Source organism: Rhamphochromis sp. 'chilingali' (genome assembly GCF_963969265.1).
Source record: "Rhamphochromis sp. 'chilingali' genome assembly, chromosome: 11".
NCBI classification, from domain to species: domain Eukaryota; kingdom Metazoa; phylum Chordata; class Actinopteri; order Cichliformes; family Cichlidae; genus Rhamphochromis; species Rhamphochromis sp. 'chilingali'.
The window spans coordinates 2,579,648-2,599,433 of NC_137938.1; the positions used below are offsets into that span (position 1 = coordinate 2,579,648).

The 19,786-nt window shown below is 42.7% G+C and overlaps 1 protein-coding gene across 3 annotated transcripts; it reads right to left on the bottom strand.

Annotated features, from left to right (window-relative positions):
* Window positions 1-1,870: 1,870 nt before the first annotated feature.
* Window positions 1,871-18,441, bottom strand: cnot10 (CCR4-NOT transcription complex, subunit 10). 3 transcript variants are annotated; one of them, XM_080895488.1, is made up of 19 exons: window positions 18,236-18,441; window positions 16,617-16,708; window positions 15,735-15,896; window positions 15,504-15,654; window positions 13,148-13,284; window positions 12,321-12,389; window positions 9,941-10,024; window positions 9,661-9,778; window positions 9,348-9,497; window positions 6,678-6,880; window positions 5,793-5,914; window positions 5,245-5,424; window positions 3,918-3,998; window positions 3,706-3,819; window positions 3,387-3,517; window positions 3,274-3,306; window positions 2,869-2,996; window positions 2,398-2,473; window positions 1,871-2,193 (listed from the first exon to the last, which is right to left on the bottom strand). In XM_080895488.1, exons 1-19 carry the CDS (start codon window positions 18,249-18,251, stop codon window positions 2,051-2,053), a joined length of 2,190 nt encoding a protein of 729 aa, XP_080751614.1. In that variant the 5' UTR covers window positions 18,252-18,441; the 3' UTR covers window positions 1,871-2,050. The 3 variants fall into 3 exon arrangements, with proteins under 3 accessions (XP_080751614.1, XP_080751615.1, XP_080751613.1); XM_080895489.1 differs by having other exon boundaries at window positions 2,869-2,993; window positions 13,148-13,287; XM_080895487.1 differs by having other exon boundaries at window positions 13,148-13,287; window positions 18,236-18,440.
* Between the last annotated feature and the right edge of the window lie 1,345 nt (window positions 18,442-19,786).

The following is a 19,786-nucleotide window of genomic DNA, read 5'->3' on the forward strand; positions in this document are numbered from 1 at the left end:
TGAAGGTCAAAGGTCACTCTTTCAAGGATGCCGATGTTCACATTTTGGACAGAGAGGACAGATGATTGGAAAGAGGAGTGAAAGAAGCATCTGTGTCCACTGTGAATGACCATCTTTGAACAGAGGGCGGGGCTTATGACACCAACTGTCTGCCATCTATAATCCAGTTTTGAGATCAACAGATACTCAACATTTGATTGTTCAGCATGTCAGCAGCCTACGTCTATTGCAGCATAACTAAGGGAGGATTCAGGGTCACCTGGTCCAGCCCTAACTATATGCTTTAGCAAAAAGGAAAGTTTGAAGCCTAATCTTGAAAGTAGAGATAGTGTCTGTCTCCTGAATCCAAACTGGAAGCTGGTTCCACAGAAGAGGGGCCTGAAAACTGAAGGCTCTGCCTCCCATTCTACTTTTAAATACTCTAGGAACAACAAGTAGGCCTGCAGAGCGAGAGCAAAGTGCTCTAATAGGGTGATATGGTACTACAAGGTCATTAAGATACGATGGGGCCTGATTATTTAAGACCTTTGTAGCTGTCGCATTGAAATGTAATTATTATGTGATTGCAATGTTCAAAATTTGGTGTTTAATCTGGATTCATGTTGTGTTGTCGCCACCTACTGGTGGGCCTGAGTGTGGCACTTTGTGGTGCGCATGCTTTGGGGTGATGCTCAATTAAGTGCACATGTCACCAGAAACTGAAGGCTCGAGCCAGAAAGAGAATGCTGGCCTGTGTAAAGGGTGGAAATATAGAAGATATGGACTACAATTGCTGATGAATGTTCAGTAGAAAGGTGCACACGGTATGTTGGTGCATTTACTTTGTGTGTATCTTTTATTTGAGTTGTAATTTTTGTTCTGCTGATGTAATATCCGTGTTTTTATTGATCATTTCACCATAGTTTTTCACGGTGTTTGCTGGTGAAAAGAAGATTAAAATACTGGCTGAACATCAGTTGGCCCTTTATTCTACTTCGAACATGAAAAACCTTCAGGAGCAGTTACAACCTTGTATGTGAGGAGCAGGATTTTGAATTCTGGATTTAACAGGAAGCCAAAACAGGAGAAATCTGCTCTCTCTTTCTAGTCCCTGTCAGGACTCTTGCTGCAGCATTTTGGATCAGCTGAAGGCTTTTCAGCGAGTTTTTAGGACTTCCTGATAATAATGAATTACAGTCGTCCAGCCTGGAAGTAATAAATGCATGAACTAGTTTTTCAGCGTCACTCTGAGACAGGATATTTCTAACTTTAGAGATGTTGCACAAATGGAAGAAAGCAGTCTTACATATTTGTTTAATATGTGCATTGAAGGACATGTCCTGGTCAAAAATGACTCCAAGGTTCCTCACAGCGTTACTGGAGGCCAAGGTAATGCCATCCAGAGTAAGAATCTGCTTAGATACCATATTTCTAAGATTTTCAGGGCCGAGTACAATAACCTCAGTTTGATCTGAATTAAGAAGCAGAAAGTTAGCGGCCATCCAGGTCTTTATGTCTTTAAGACATTCCTGCAGTTTAACTCATTGGTGTGTGTTATCTGGCTTCATGGACAGATATTGATCTGATCTTCTCCACCTGCTCGCCTCACTCAGACTTTGAGCCTTTAGACGTTCTGCCCGAGACTTTGGACGCACTTCCACCAGATCTCCGGACTACAACCCAAAGACTACAGATGGACAGGCTAACCATTTAAGACCAACTACACCTCCGCAGTCATTTACAATCCAAATGTTTTACACACACACACACACACACACACACACACACACACACACACACACACACACACACACACACACACACACACACACACACTGCTGTCCTCTTCCACATCCTCCCAGGCAAACATAAACCGAGCCACATGTGATTCAGTAAATAAAATTTATTTTCATTCTTCACACACAAATTCCTCATACAGTGAAAATAAAAGAGGCCGCTCTCTCGGCCATTTGACACCAACGCAGATGGTGTCAAAAGTCCCCTCAGTTCATACAGCTTCATAAATATCAAGGTTCGGCCAGGATGTGTGGTCTGGAATGGGTGAGGTGGCTCATTTCCTCTGGATCTGAGTAAAAGATGAGGGCAACTGGAGCGGCTGGATGGGTTTCTTACGGAAGTCCGGGGAGACTCTCTGTTGCGTGGTAGGCAGCAGCTGGTTGCGTTTGATGATCTGCAGAGCCAGCTGAGTGTTTCCTGAGGACCAAACATAACATTCAAGGATCAGGTTTAAAATGCCCTCACAAACACAACAGCTCAGCCTGTTTCCACTGTTTGCAAAGCCAATACGACGCTTTGATATGTGGAATACGAGTGTGACAAACCAACCCAACCAAAACAGGGCGTCAGGCGAAAAACACGTTACAACAGGTGTAACTGGTGACGCAGCAGCTCACTGACCATTCTGCAGCTCCAGGTACACTCCCAGCAGGATGGCTTCAGGCGGGATCTCCTTGCTGTTCATCATCGACGCAGCCTGATGGTGACAGCACAAATTAAATTATTACTGAACTGTCGGGACGCTCACTGCTTTAAGCTTCCTGATGGGTTACACACATAATTACAGCATTAAAGAAACGGGGCGAATCAGATGCTTTTGAACAGTAACAGTTTCCAAAATGAATTTTAAAAAGGCTTTAATACATTTGTCGAGCATAAAATGCAGCAAAAACAATCAGCAACCAGTTTGATCAACATCGTCACTGAAATGTGATCGTCCCAGATTCTTCAACGTTTATTAGTTTCTCTTTTCTCCCCATAAAAACATTTCTTCGAACCACTGCAACAATGAAGTAACATGTCTAATGCCAGAGTAACTAGATTTTGATTGGCCAGTCCTGGACATGAGTTGCATAAAGTTGCCATGGTTACCTGAGTCAGGCACTTGCGGGCCTTGTCGTACTCACTCCTTAAACAATAGGCACTGCCCAGGTTAAAGAGCATCATAGCTCGAGCTGATGTCACACTGCTGGGATAACACAGTGGAGTCTGCTTCCCTGCTGCAACACGTATGCACACGCGCACACACACACACACACACGCACGCACACGCGCACACACACACGCACGCACACACACGCACGCACACACACACGCACGCACACACGCGCACACACACGCACGCACACACACACACACACACGCACGCACACACGCACACGCGCACACGCACGCACACACACACGCACACACACACGTTATTTTCCTGCTGCAATGTTATGCTGTATATAAGATTTTGGAATCAAAAGCAAACACGTTGCCTAAAAACAAACTCACAGGACTCAACAGGCTCATCTCCTTTGTCGGACCCTGCTGACAGAGAGGAAATTATTCAGTGAAAACAAGACTGCAGCAAAAGTTTAGGCGAGGAATGATTTCAGCCCACGCACCCTGGTCTTGTTCGTTCATCAACATGCCCACTGACACATCACTGACGTTCTCTGGATTAAGGTGAGCGATAGCGTCGGAAATCCTGTCCAATGAGATGAGGGCTTCGGCAGCATAGAGGTGACCGAGGAACCTGAACAGAAAAGGTCCAAACAGAGAACAGTTAACTCACTCAAGTACATGAAGACCCTGATCGTACAATGACAGGACTCTTTTCTGTGTCCTTCTTTCTCAGACTTTATATCCTTTTTACAGACTTTCTGATTTTTAAAATCACTTCACAAGGATCCTGTAAGCTTCTCCCCACCTGTAACCACTTACTTGAGCGATCCGGACAGCTTAGTTTGATGGAGCAGCTTCTCGGCGTGGTTTAGGGCTATCAGGTTGTCTCCCAGCGCCAACGCTACATAACTGCTGCAGGCCAGGATGGAGCACCTACTCACACAGCGAGAATCAACGAGTGGCATTTTGGTCCTAATGACATGAACCGTCAGGACGTGTAAATGAGCAGAGAATACGGAAAGCATCATTACCTGAGGTTTTCTACCTCCTGTTTTCTAAGAGGAGAAGATGGAGCAGCGGACAAAAATTTATCAGCATCCTGACCTTTTCCACTGCAAAGAAACACAGACCCTCCATCAGAGCACATATCAGCTCTGACAGTTTAATGTGACCGAATCACAGGCCACCACAATTCAGCCATCACCGTTTCTCAGTCCTGCATCAGAAAACATTCTGAGATGAAGGTCTCCTTGCAACTCCACCCTTCAGTCCAGATCCTCTTCCCTGTAATGGAGTGACTTCCAGATCTCTTCCTGGTGGGTTGGATCAACTGGTCAGTTTCACTGACTCCCGGTGTTTAGCTTCACTCCTGGATCTACAGCTGTGTCTGCTCTTTGTGGTGAGATGGCTGGACACACCGTGTGCACGAGTGTGGCACTGAGTTACAGGCTTTCTTGCAGTCAACCCAGGCAGTGGTCAGGCCGCCCTGTCTGGTGTGCACGCTTCTTGACCAGCAGCTGATATTTTGACCCCATTTCGACGTTCAGAATGACGAGCTGTGTTTGCAGTTTGTGTTCATGACTCTATGATGACTGAGTGGATCCAACTTGTCATGCAGAGGAAGGTAATGTTCCAATAGCTGAAGGCGTCACTGTAAGGATGTTGTTGCTGTTAGGCCAGTCTGGGTGTAACCAGGCATCCACAGTGTGCCGTTAGCTGCGGCTCGTCTTTGTGGCATCATTTCATTGAAGCTGCAAGCACAGCCTGAGTGGATCTTGGGAGAATATGTAATTTTTTCTGTGACCTTGTTGCCAGAGAGATATGAACCATAATGTAGTAGTTTTAGAGCCTCAGTTTATGTAAACATCTCCCATCTCTATACATCATTTTGCACTGGGTAGCATTGGGAATCTAACCTGATGATCCTTAATATCGGATGCTACATGACTTTATGCATAGCAAAAAAGAAATCCAGAAAATGCATTTTAAAGATTATGTACGATATTAATAAGATCTATTCTTTGTTTTTCCATCATAGTTATATAATGCACGAAAGTACCAGACTTAATGAGTGTATATTTCTTGACATTATGACGGATATTAAGGACTCTAAGTTGTAGTCCTCCTCAGTATGCAGCAGAGAGTGTGCATTTTAAATTCAGCAGTAAATACAAATTTACACACAGATTGTGTGACTTTGTACAGTTTTTGAACATAATCACTGGAGAGATGTGTTGGGAATACAGAACAAACAGGAACACTTTATGGAAAAACAGAAATATAGTTTGGAACCAGCGAGTTAAGAAGGCATCACTGCCTTTCTGTAACAGGTGGGTGGGGTGGACAGACGTGTCTGACCTGCAGGCGTCGCTGTTCTCGCTGCCACTCTCGGTGCTTCCTGACTGACTCGAGTTCTTGGAGCTGTTCTCTGTCTTGAGTTCTTGCTGCTGGTGTTCAGGCAGCAGCAGCAGTGCATTCCTCAGGCAGATAGCTGCAAACTCCATACTGGCCACTGGAATAGCTGCTGATTGGCCCTCACTATACAAAGACAAACACTATGAGGTCAGTCTACCTCACATTAAACTACAGTAAGATTAAATATCAATTGGATGTTAAAATGTACACATGGACAACCTGTTAAATATGATAACTTCATGACATGATAGTGGAAACACAATAACCAGCATGTCAGTGATGTAGCAACTGATGTAACGTATGTTACTCTGTAATCATTGTATGTAGGCTGAGATGCTTTAAAACAAAACAAAAAACAGCTTTTGCTAACCACTTCCTGTTTCATACTGTGGACCCCGATAGTTTAAACCAAACTGGCAGAACTCTGTTATCGAGGAGTCATGTGTGTAATTTATTGGCTCCGTGTGGATTTATGGGTAGTGAGCACTGACCTGTACGTGGTGTTCTGCATGGACTGGGACGCCAGGATGATCTTGCGATGGTAGCCCTGGCCAACAACAGACTGAACGATACCTTTTTTACAAGGCAAACCTTTGCTTTCCTGCTCTGAACCCTTGAAATTGGAAAATAAAGATGATATAATTTTAGATTTTACCCCCATAAATCCATTCAAAGATGCAAAAAACAAACAAACATTTGACTAAAGTAGTGTGGCTGAAATATTTTGTCCATGGTAGAATAAGTTAGAAAGGAAAACCATTACAGGAGGACGGCCTTATGTATCCTTGAGCCACCAGATAGGCATCAAAAATAATAAAGGAGAAAATATGTGCACATGTGAGAGCAGTTTGATCTGATCTCCATCAGAGATGAACCCAACCACGGTGTCATCAGCATACTTGATGATAACATTGATTGGGTTGGTGTGTGGGGGGGCTTTGCTGCGGACCAGTAACCAGGAAGTATTATTAAACCATACTGTAGCCAGTGGTACCCTTGGCTTCCTGGCTTCCTACTAGATACACGTACGGTATCAATTTGAAAATTTGACGTCACTTTGTTCTCAAGATATGAACTCCAAGGTTTTCAATGGATGCACCTATGGCATGAATTTCAACTGTTCTTCTTGGGTTATCACATTCACAAGATTTTGAGAACACTTGACCTTTGACCTTGAAGTCAAGGTCAGAGATTTAAGCTTGTCCAAGACTTTTTGCATTCACAAACTTGGGTGCCATTACTGCCGGCCTAGCAGGGTGACAACAACATCCCGTTAGCCTTTTACGGCTGAGGGGTAAAAATGACAAAGAATAAACAGGTAAAAAGGAAAGGTCACCATCGAAATGCTCAAAAACATCCACATCTTACAAACATACCCCTTTGTTAGCAGAGATGCAGCACTCGGCAAGCCGCAGCCACAGCCGAGGGTTGAAGTGGTAAACCTGCACCGCCTCCATCAGACATTCAAATGCTGCCAGAGGTCTGCCAATATGCAGTAGCTGAATACCGCAGTTATACAACAGCTCGTAGCGTTTGTTGGCTAGTAAAGCGCACATCGGGATACCTGTGAATTTTTTAGCTGAAAACAAAAGAAAAGGACTTTTTGTTACTGAGGAACACATAACTTACACCTGTGTGTAAAAACACAAAATACATACCAATATAAAACATTTCTATTGTGTCAAAGCTGAACAAGTCCAACACAAGACAAGAACAACCAAAAGGGGATAAAAACAAATTACTTCTGTGAATTTTAAATCCTACATCATCTTGTTCTTGAGTCATTGCACTCATGAACATGCGTGTCCACGCCCCCCACCCAACTCCCTGGGCGAAGGCAATAACCCATCAGCCTTTACAGCTGAGGCGTAACAACAAAGATCAGCAGGGTGACAGACACTGAAAAAATGATAACTATATCAACCATCACAAGGCTCAGGGTATAATGCACAGATTCAAACTGACATACTTGGGAGTAAATTTGCCGCCAGACTTCTCCGAATTAAAATCTAGAAATAATGGTCCTTTAATTATTGTGGCCCGTATGTCTTCCCCACTTCTCTCTCTGCCCCCACTTTCCTGTCGTTTCTTTACTGAATCTATCAAATAAAGCTGAAAAAGCCCCCCCAAAACATTTAAAGTTGTACATAGCACTGGAAAATTTGAAAGCGAGCAGTGAAGCACACATAAATGAGAAAAAGCGGCTGCAGGGAGGTTATCGATTCAGGTTTGAGTTTGAGCCAATCGTTATCACGTCTTCCAGGAATGTCTCTAAATTGTTCCGTACTGGCAGGAGTTGAAGAATTGCATAGAAAGGTTTTAAAAGTATTGTTTTTACATTCAACTTCCTTTACATGGGAACAAACACGTACAAAGTTGATATGTTTAGGATCATGTTAGTCACTAGTAAAAAATCCATTACTAGGGATTGGCTGAAGACAGAGGCCCGTAAGCAGCAAGTTTGGACTGAAGTGATGCATAATGTTTATGATGGGAATGGTGACCTTCACTGGCAGACTAGAGTTGGGCAAATGTAAGTTTTTCTGGAAAAACTGGGTGGACAGATTTGGTAGAGTAATAGTTTCTGGTTCTGTGAAACCCTCAGTTTAGTGCGACAGACTGTATGTAGTTGGCCAACTAATTTTCAGGGTATAATAATTTGTTTGTCTTATTTGATTCTGCTACATGGATTATGTCAGAAGAAGAAGACACAAAGAAAAGTGGAAAGAAGAAACGATCAAATGTATTTTCTGCTTGAAGTTAACGTGGTCATTAATGCGTGTAAATGACAATCAGGGTGTCTACAATGTCCCAGGACAGGATTCTGGTGATGTTGTCATTTGCAGAGGTTCATAAAAATAGAGAACAGAAAAAAAAAAAAAGTAAGGAAGTCCAGTCGCTTTCTTTGCAAGCTTCATTGGCTTTCTCAGATCTTTTACCATCAAAGTCTGAACCAGTTTTTTCCATAATAGCTGGTAGACGAGGTTTGCTGTGCTCTTTGTTATCGTTTTTCCTACCAGGTGAAACGTGACAGTCTCGGGCTTTTAAGTATTACAGACGAAATCTGTTATTTAACACACAGTTCACAAAAGTTAAAACAAAAGCCAAAAAATAAATAAATAAAAATAACCAACAACAAACAAGGTTGGCCAGATTCAGCTTCATCTTTTTGCTGACAGTACGTAGCAGTGAAACTTGTTTCCCCACCCTTCCTAAAATATAAAACCTAATATAATCACAGGCCCCGTTTAATGCTGGCTTTCACAACTGTCTCACTGGCTCCATAATACCAACTATGTGCACATATCTGAAGGTTTTACAGCAGAGGAACTGATGTATACGTGAGAGGATAGAAACAGCACTAACAGGATAGTCATAGTAATACTAAACACAAACTACTAACACTCGGTAGCTGCTCCTGTTATGCTAGCTTCGGTTTGTGTTATTACTGGTATCCAAAGCTTTGTTTATAAATGGGAAAATCTTCAAATTCTCTTCAAACCTAAATACTTTTTATTTTGAGTATGGACACAACTGTGGGAAACAGTAATGTGTATATCTTTCACTTGGTTACCCAAGTTTCCGCCATCAGCCCCAGCTGGTAATGGCAGATAGCTGCCGGAGGTCTGTCCCTGCTAACAGGGAGCTTTTCACTTCCCACTGTCACCAAGTGCTCACTCAGAGGAAGTCGTTTGATTGCTATGGTTTTTGCTGCTTCTATACATTATAAAGTGCCTTGAGGCACCTGTGGTTCTGAATTTGTGTTATATAAATAAAATTGCATAGAATATAAGTAAACTGGGGCAGCATACTGGTGGAGTGGTTAGCACTGTTGGTAAGGAGTTTGACTCCACCTTCGGGCTTCAGTTTGCATGTTCTGTTTGCGTGGTTACTCTCGCGGTACTCAGGCTTCGCATTTCTTGGGGTTAGGTCAACTCATTATTGTCCAGCCTGCCTCGTGCCCTGTTGGTAGCTGTGATAGGCTCCAGGCCCTCTGGGATCCTGATAAGTGGAAGAGAACAGATACATGAACTGCCTTCACTTACACTGGCCATTGCTACCATCTCCCAGCTGTGCACAGGTGTGGTCATTCTCTTGCAGAGCCTTCTTGAAATAGAAAATGCCGAGATTGTGTTTCCCCATTGCAAAATGAATGCAGCCCAGGTTGTTCCAGAACATACATCGAACACATTCACCTAAATGAAAACAACACGCATGCAATTAGCAAATCATGAAAGCCAGTTACCCCAGTAATGACGTCAACATCTGGAAATGCAATTAGGCAACAAAACCTGAGGACGACAAAGTAAACAGCAGGATTATAACAGAAAGCCAAATGATCCTGCGAGCAGCCGTTACCTGTCTTGATGGGCCCAGCATGTTCTGCAATATTGGAGCTGTTCAGCAACTTCACTGCTTTCCGGTAGTTTCCTCTCAAATACTCAAAATTACTCTTGAGGAACAGTGAGGGTGCAGACTGATGACAGAGAACAAGAGAGCGTGGAAGCAAAGTCAATTTCCAATGAACTGCAGCGCCCAAAGAAATATTTGAGACAAATTTTAAATTGCATCATATGCCAATCGCATAAGGCATACTGCATCCTCTCCCCTTTACATTAGAACTAACAAGCAGACTTACATTCCCTGCTGTGTTCATCACTGACTTGATCTCCCTTTTACAGGCCTTGGAGGATTTCATCTGAATGTACGCTCTCACTTTGTACTGCAGAAAGGACAACATCAGTTAGAACAGGGGTCGGCAACCCTGGGCACGCGTGCCACAGCTCCCACAGAGGCCAGCAGGTGGATGAGGGAAGGGGAGGCAGGAGGAGAGCCCCGAGGCGGCCGCCGGTCCGAGTGTCAGGTGAACTGAACTTCAGGTAAGAAGTTATGAGCTGCAGTCTCTCTGGGTCAGATATGAACCAAGTTTAGGTGGAGTTTATTTTTGTTCTGCTGACTTTTTACAATCAGTTGCAATAACTCGTACTACTACTAGCAAGCATGACGGAGTTTAAATACAGCTGGGTGGGTGCTATGTTACTGATAGTGAACTTGATTTTATTCATAAGGTTAGTTAGCAGAGTTGCCAACGGCTCCTTGAAAAATGGAATTGTCCCTCATTCAGAAAAAATATTACACGTTTCGTATTGAGGGGAAAAGGAACACAAAGCTGGATTTATTCTGTGTCTTTGCTGCACAGCTGCCTCTTCTCCTCTCACCCTCTCTCTCCTGTCGCTACTTCAATCATGAAACTGATCAATGATCAGCTGATCGTCTCTCTTGTTTATTTATCGCCCACTTTGCGCCAGAAAGAGGAAACCAGCGGATGTCGCGCTAAACAACAGCAGCACGTTTAAGCTTGATCAGCTGTTGTTAGAATGTATTTAATATTAATTTCTAGTATCAGCTGATGTTTGCTGGAGCCAGAACAGGTTTACCTTTTAGGTGACATGAATGAGTTGAAGTTATGAACTGTTTCTGAGAGACAAATGACACCAGGATCCTTTTCTAAGCAGCTGACAGCTGGTAACTGTGCAGGGGCGGGTCTAGCAAAGTGTTGCCAGGGGGGCAGGTAGGGCATTAACAGGGAGAGGGGGGCACAAAGAAATACTTTTCTTTCTTATTCTCATTTAAAATGTTTTGCTTTTAATAAATAATTATCTGAATCTTACAACCAAAGTTTTTATCTGATGTAAAATGTATAGAAATCACACATATACCAACAAGACTGTGCATCACTGTCACCACAGCGTTTGTTTTCATTCAAAGGCTTTATGGCTTTTATACCTGGGGGGCCGGTCTCTAGTCAAAATGTCCAGGCTGATGTTTTGTCCCAGTCCAGCCCTGGGCACAACACGCAGTGAGTTAATCTGAGAGGTGCATTAAAAAATAAATGGCCGGGCCAGCGGTGCACATCGCAAATTGCAACACAACTAATGTGTCCCATAGACACATTCTTAATGACGGTATCTTAGCTAACGACCCCAACTACCAGATTCAACTTGTAATTGGCTAAAAATCACTTAGCCTAGCGGTGACAGGGACGTTGTTAGCTGGTAGTTTTTTCAAGAGATGTTGAAATTTTCACGTTCTGACACTTCAAAAGCTTCAGCAGCTGTCGGCTCAGCGCAGCATCAGCACCGCGGAGATACACGGATACATCCGTAGACTCGAGACAGAATTCACGATGTGTTTTCAGGACTTTCAGCTGTTTGGACCAATGTTTTCTTTTCTGATCAAACCAGAAGCTTTAATGAGCAGCTGGATTTGTCTCGCATTAACTGGCTCGACACATCGAAATGCAGCTGATTGAACTGAACAGCTCGACTCTGTGGGGTCAAAGTTTGCAGAACTACGAAGCAGCTGGACTCCACAGCTGTGTGTGTTCATGGAGCTGCATGTTCACCTGCTGGACGTCACTACCTGACAGGTTTAACTGTCTTCAGAACATTGCAGAGGCCTTATTGACAGTGTTTGGCTCTACATGTCTGTGTGAGCAGGTTTTCTCTCACATGAGTCCTCAGGTCTGAATGCTGGACACTGGGAGACCTGTGTCTCTGACTGGGAGACCAGAGATCACAGTAACATGTGTGTCTCTGTATTAACAAACATGTCATATTGGCCCAGTTTATTTTTCTTATCATTGTTGTGAGGAGACCATAAATAGCATTTGTATTTTCTGTTGTTCAGTTCATTTGCTGTTATGGATTAAAAGTGTTTTGTTTCTAAATAGCTGATAACTATTCGCTGACAGCTGCAAACATCTGTGAACAAATATAATCCTATAACGTTGTTCTATATAGTGAGTAACTGTTCATATAGAGTGTTATTACATTTATTGCTAATGCAGTCATACGGCACACTGACCTCTGAGGAAATGGTAGATGCACTCATCATCAGAAAGGTTGCCGACCCTGCTCTAAAAGCATGCATTACAAATATTACAGCCCCTGAGTTAGAGCATGCAGACGAAGGCTGAAGCAGTTAAAGAGTGAAACATGGGTGAACCCAGCTCTCACCTGGTGAATTTTTGATTTGGCTGCTTCAATCATAGCTGCTAACTCGGCCTTCTGGTTTCCTCCATCTTTCTGAAATAAAGCACAGAACTTAGTCAGCTTCATTTCACAGACTTAAACTTGTGAAGTCGGTGACCTAAGAAACAGCTTCATGACTAAGGTCCTTGCAGTTTAATCATTTAAAGCTCAGCTATTCATCGACTCTTTGATGTTAGTTCTGTTTGTGGTTGAAAGATTTATTTGCTTTGATAGAAACATTTTCTGTAAGAGAGTACACTGTTCTTCTTCAAACACTGTGACCACTGCAAACTGAATTCAGCTCACTGTAGTAAGAAATCTCACAACTGTGACTCTTCAAAGTTACCTTTTAAGCTGCAGCTGCAAAGCTTTCAGCGCTGATATGTTTTTAGATGCCTTAAATAAATATGGAAGGTGGTGAGCGATAACTGTAGCTCAAAAAGTGACTTTTTTCACTGCATTGTGCGTCCAACAGTTCAGACCCTTTCACATGAAAAACTCCTGATGGACAGTCTGAGCTGTGAGACACATTCTTGATGCATAACACCATGGATGCTGGAAAAAGATTTGTGGGCACAGCCAGAGATTTCATTTCAGATTTCATGAGAACTGGAGTGAAATCTCTGGCTACAACAGACGCTGATATGAAAGTCTGTCAGTTTGCACAGAACAGATTATCAGGGAGTATTCTATAAGCAGCAGCAGGTGTCTGCAGTGCTGCTCGAGGAGACGATCTTGAATGTGCACACTAATGGGTTTGCTTTTGTTGTGCACATTCCTGTTTTTATCACACATACTGTATTTGTGTCTACCTCTCCTTTGCCGTTCTTGTTGCTTCCTTGCACAGAGAGTTTGTCCAGCACAGTCAGCAGGTGGAGGGCCTTCTCTGGCTGGAAGGTGAGCAGGTAGAGATCCACCAACAGGAAGCACACAGACTGTGCAAACTTTTCTTCTAGGGGAAATAACATAAGACATCAACAACAACTACTACAAGTACAAAAACAATAACCATTATTATTATTAGCAGTACAAAACTGTGCAAAAGTCCTGAGCCAAACTCCTTCGTACTTTGGTCCCGAGGGGCCAGACTTTGTTTTTAACGTGGTCTTGAGTTGGGTCTCCAGGCTTTTCAAGGTCTTTGAACATCATCGACTCCAATAGTTCTAAAACAGCAACTAGTCATCTGCAGAAGAGCGGTTTGATTGTTTCAATCAGGTTTCACACGTCACCAAAGTACAGAACAAGTACTGGGAAGGTTACCAGTAGCATTTATACGGCCTCTGACACTGGACTCATCTCTTGTCCTGCTATCAGTGCAGCGTTACAGTTGTCCTTAATATTAGAGATCAGTAGGTATGAAATATTTACTGCTGATTCAGCTGCCTGATGCACTCCAATTTTTCCATGTAAACCCACAGGGTTCCATGATAGGACCAGTTATTAACATTACACATGCTTCCATGTATAACATTTAAAGACATAGTATACATTTTCACTGCTTTATTATTATTATTATTCCATGAAGCCAGATAAGATCACACACACACACCTCAAATTTCCTGCTTTTAAATTTAGATAAAAACTGAGGTTATCGTGTGTCATCTGGCTTCACTGATGATGGAGCGGGGAATCATCTGCATAGCAGTGGTGCTGCCTGAGGGCAGGATGTATAATGTAAACAGACCTGGCCCTTAGACTGAAACCTGTGGAACTCCATAATTAACCTGTGTGTTAAGAGGACTCTGCAGCACTGCAGTGTTGGGCGATCGTGGCAGTTCGCCTTGTAGTCGGAAGGTTGCTGGTTCGAGCCTCGGCTTGGACAGTCTCGGTCGTTGTGTCCTTGGGCGAGACACTTCACCCGTTGCCTACTGGTGGTGGTCAGAGGGCCCGGTGGCGCCAGTGTCCGGCAGCCTCACCTCTGTCAGTGCGCCCCAGGGTGGCTGTGGCTACAATGTAGCTGCCATCACCAGTGTGTGAATGTGTGTGTGAATGGATATGTAAAGCGCTTTGGGGTCCTTAGGGACGAGTAAAGCGCTATATAAATACAGGCCATTTACCATTTACTTTTAATTCCAATAGTATGCTCTAATCACGGTAATAAAATAAGAAAATCAGGTCAACAGTACGAAACACTGCACTGAGGTCTGGCTGGGCAAACAGAGATGAGTCCACTGTCGATTATTTACTTTCTTTTTTAAGATAACAATAAATAACAACAGTCGGCTGTCTGTTAAACGTTGTCTAAGGAGCTTGGAAAGAAAAGTGTCTGCACTGAAAAGGTTTCACCTCTCATCTGAGAAGCTTCTTCAGTTCTGGGACTACAATGAGCTGGATGACTGAGAACCTTCACAGACACATCTGTTAAAAGTTGTTTAGATTTGATCATTTTAACCTTCACTAACACAGTTTCTGTACTTTGTTGAATTCTGAAGCCTGACTAAAACTCTTCAGATAAAGCATTCTCTGAGCTAATGACTTCTCTGAGCAGTCTTGAAGTAATGGGATCTCACAGACATGTTGATGGTTTTGATTACTGAAGTTAACTCAGATCAATCAGAGAGTCTATATACATATCAGTACTACTAAACTACTAATCTCTATGAGACGTCTGCGAGTCATTTTTCTCTAATGATTTAAACTTTATTAGTGAAGAAAATCATTAAGTCATTACTTCTTAAGGTCATCTTTACTCTGATGCTTAAAGCCTTATTGTTGATTCAACCACAGTCTCTATAGTGAAGCAGTTGTTTGACAGGATGAAACGGGGAAAGAGCCCAACTTGTTTCATTGTTGTGTGAGCAAAACTGTGACATCATTACTGCTGCTGATACAACTACAGGTAAGGTCTCACAAACCCTACCCTGTACTGCCTGATTGTTTTTGTCATTTCATATATTCAAAGTATCGTCACCATCAGTGTAATACACAATACAGACAATAATAAAAGTCATTCTAAAAACCGTTGCATGCTGCACTTGAACTTAACACTTTAAACATACATAAGAGGGGACTGGCTCTCCATTCACAGTCAGTAAGATATTTCAGAAAGAGCGCACAACTGAGCCGGCCTTACAAAGAAGAAAAACGGCAGCTGACAACATCACATCCTGGAGCTGATGCTTTGCAACAACCCTGCCAATTAAATGCATGGAAGTTAGCACGACATACCAAACGGTTCCAGAAACTGGTAGAGCTTTTCTCCGATGCAGATCGCATCAGAGAACTGCCGCATGTAATAGTGGATGATAGCTTGATTGTAGTACAGGAAACTATTTTCAACATCATCCAAACCATCAACATCTTCTGCTGACGTGTGAACCTGAAACACAGAAAGTAAGCCAGGCTCTGAGTTTACTGCAAACAAGGATTAAACCTATGAAAAGAACTCGGTTTAATTACCTGGTTCTTCATTGACATCAGGGTCTGCTTCAGCAGCCCTGTGGTCGTCTGACCGCTTTTGTAAAACTCAACAACAGCTTTATTCATTGCAATCTTGTAGTCCTCTTTAGTGAGCTCCTGCAGGGCTTCAAGGTGCCTGAGCGCCTCGTCACATCTCCCAGCCTAGAAGAAAAAACAACGTTTCACAATGTTTGGATTTCTTCTCACAAATACGACAAATAACAAGAAAAAGAGCAGCTGGTCAAACCTGAGTATACAGCGTGAACTGATGAGCAGGAGTTTACGAGTACTTTCATTTTATTCAGGATTTCCACGGCCCTCTAAAAACTTGGCTGAGACTGGAATTGCCTCATAAATGTGGACGGTTTCACATTTTAGGGGCTGAGACCATTTCAGGTAGAGATACTGTTGTGGAGCGAGCAGTTTGCTCATTTTACTCTGGTTAGTGTGACTCACTCGTCATAGATGATGCACTCAAAAAGACTATCTAAAATACCTAGAAGACCCCTCATGCTGTGCAACAGTTAACATAATATACTCTGACACTGCCTCCACTCTGTCCAGTTAACCTCTTGAGCCCAGCACCCTCGGTACTGGGGGGCAAAACGGGGCAGATCCTGTTGAATCGGCTGTAACATAAGTCCCAGCGTGTGTCCACAGAAACCTCTAGATCTCAGCTAAACGCTCATATAGACCACTTCTACAAACACAGCAAAACAACATAAAAGTGACAGTTGCTTTGCTCCAAGTACTGAATGTGTTCATATTCACATCTCTCTCACTTCTCTAAAGAAGAAATTAGAACCACTTGCAGTATTTTTTTATATACACATTCATTGTCAGAAGACACTGTGGGTTAAGTTGAAATGTTTGATTATTTACCGTAAATGCTTCGTATGCGCTGGCTGCCATCTCCTTCTCCTGGTCTGTCATCCCCGGGGACGGTGAGCCGTCATGCTTTGCCTCATTTTGCTCTGATTTAAAAATAAATAATAATATTAAGTGTAAGCTGAAACACCAATTTGTGAATACCCATAAATAGTATATATTTTATTTGTTGGTTACATGATAAACATTTGTGAGAATTTTTTTAGAAACGTTTTTGCAGCAAAAGTCAAAATTAAGCAAAATGGACTCACACAGATGATGTGAAGAAAATATTTGCTGAACTTCCATTAAGGGGGTGTACCTAATAAAGTGCCACTGAGTGTAATATGCATAACAATGTACAAACAAGCCAGCTTACATAAATAGTGCCTCTTTGATTGTATGATTTATCCATATAAAACCAACCTGTTCAGAGCATTCACCAAACAAGGCCAGGGTTAGGGTTATCACCTGCTCCTCCTGTCACAGGTCAGCCCTTGCACCTCGCCCCCCACCTGTTTGACCCGCTGCCCTTGGCTTAAAAACAGCTTCGTCCCTGGAGCCTTTCGGACCGGTGTTGTGCCAAATAGTGATCGCCTCAGTGAACGGGGTTTACAAAGGGCTTATATATAAAATTTAAATATTACCTGTTTTTCAAGTATCTTTAAACTCTGTGTGTTGTACTTGCATTATAACCTATCCAGTCCTTTTCCTCCACTTAAAATATGTTTACAGAACTGTTGTAATATTTGTTGCAATTCCCGCTTGGCCAGATTACTCTTACTAAAGACAGTTTCAATCTTAACGAGATTTTTTTAAATATAAAAAGTCACTGCTAAAAACTGATTGTGGCTTGTACTTTGTTACAGGAATGTTGTTTCTAACTGACTTGATATCATTCGTGAGGGAAACATCTGACATGTTTCACATATTACAGACCAACAAGTTATTTATAACAGTTTAAATACGAACAATCAGTTTTTTGCAGACATAATCTTTTGGCACAACACTGGTATCGGACACGATCCCACCCACGGTCTGAGTAACGCTCATCACTCACACACTCAGACCAAGTCCTTTACAACCTGTTCTCCAATGTGCGCCGTTCTCTTGTTTTGTATATATTCCTGCTGTCTTACTATTTCTATTTTATACCTACACAGTTGGCGTGGACAACGTCGTACGTGTACATCGATAATAAAGGGCTACTCGTTCTAATCTGGTGCTGCATTAGCTGCTAGCTGTTAGCGGCTGACTGTTTTTGAAAGGGCTCGAGGACTTACGGTTTTATTACCGAGGTTTTACTATTGGCTGGATTAAATGTACCATAAAGCTCACGTTGTAAACGAGCGAGGACTAAAATTCCGTTGATTCATCTTAGTTTAGCCCAAACGAAGGCAGAGAGGGAAAAGCGCCTGCTGCAGCACACAAACCGTCTAAGTTAACCGAGAGAAGTCATTGGGATCCCGAGGATCCAGAACACACCAATAAATAAAGACTGAAAGACCAAGACATGAGTAAATCCCAGTGAAATACATGGGCGGCTTTTCATGAGAGACAAATGGGTCTGCTTAATGGGTTAAAGCTAGCTCTTGTCAACCACAGCAAGCTACTTGGGTAATCTTCACACTCACCTGTATTTTCTGCCATTTCTGAGGGCTTCTTAAGAGAAAATTAAAAGTAGACCAGACCGGGTTACTGCGATAAACTAAAACAACACCAGTATAACGAATAAATGTGGAAACTTTTCAAACACAGAGGTTAGCCTAGCAGAAATCTATCCAATTATCACGGCACTGTTTCTTCTTTGCTGTTTGGCGATAGCTTCAAACGTCGCATGATAAGGCAGTACCGCCCCCTGTCGATATGCGCGTGTCAGGAAAATCTTCTTCTTCCTTCCTTTGTTGGCGGTTGGCAAACAGCAAAATGGTGAAATACCGCCACCCTCTGGTGTGGAGTGTGAACTGAAGCGTTAAAAAACACTCAAATCGTCCCAAACAAATGAGTCTGCCTTAAAAACCAAAATATAGCCTGATAAAGTTCACCATACACCAAGTCCAGTTTCATATGGTAAATGGCCTGTATTTATATAGCGCTTTACTAGTCCCTAAGGACCCCAAAGCGCTTTACATATCCAGTCATCCACCCATTCACACACTGGTGATGGCAGCTACATTGTAGCCACAGCCACCCTGGGGCGCACTGACAGAGGTGAGGCTGCCAGACACTGGCGCCACCGGGCCCTCTGACCACCACCAGCAGGCAACGGGTGAAGTGTCTTGCCCAAGGACACAACGACCGAGACTGTCCAAGCCGGGGCTCGAACCGGCAACCTTCCGATTACAAGGCGAACTCCCAACTCTTGAGCCACGATCGCCCCAAGTTATTGATCAATTGTCTTCTTTCAGCATAAACAAGATGCTATTCAAACCAGTGAGTCGAGATAGAACCGTCTCCTTCCTCCTGTTTCTTCCTGTGCTTCTCATTTCTCCTGTTTTCCTTTGGATTTTGTAAAACCATCACCCCTTCCTCTCTTCCTCCCATTGCTGTCAGGAAAATTGAGGTTCCTGAACTTCAAAGATTCACTCACCGGGCCTAGTTTGTCAGTCAGGTGGCCGCAGGGCTCTCTCTCTCTCAAGTTTGGATTAAAATAGCAAATTCAAAAAGAACATATATTAAGTAAATTAATCAATAAATCAGATTTTTGGAAATGTGATACATTCCCTTTGTACTTTCCTCAATAAAAAGTATAATTCAACTTGTTCTTTATTACTTTCTGCAAAGGTGGAAATGGAATTGCTGTTTAGTAGACTCTCATATGCTGACTGGGATTTCCTTTTAACCAAAAGTAACGTTTGACATTTATGTCCTGTTACAACAGTGCCGGATCTTACAGAGCCTGCTTTGTTTTCACTTTATTTGGTGAAATCTGCTCCAGTGTTTTCTAATTTCTGCTACATAATTTTGCACTTTTGCTGTAACAAACAAATTTCCCACCTGTGAAACTAATAAAGGTCATCTTATCTTATCTTATCTTATCTTTATGCAGGTGTAAACAAGGGGCCCTATAATGCAGGAAGAGCAGTCACTGTCATCTCGTGTGCTATTTTTCAAAGAGGAAGTGGTAGAGGACTCAGCGGTGCAGCTAACGTTGAAGCTGGAAGTGAAACAGACGTTGTTTCTCA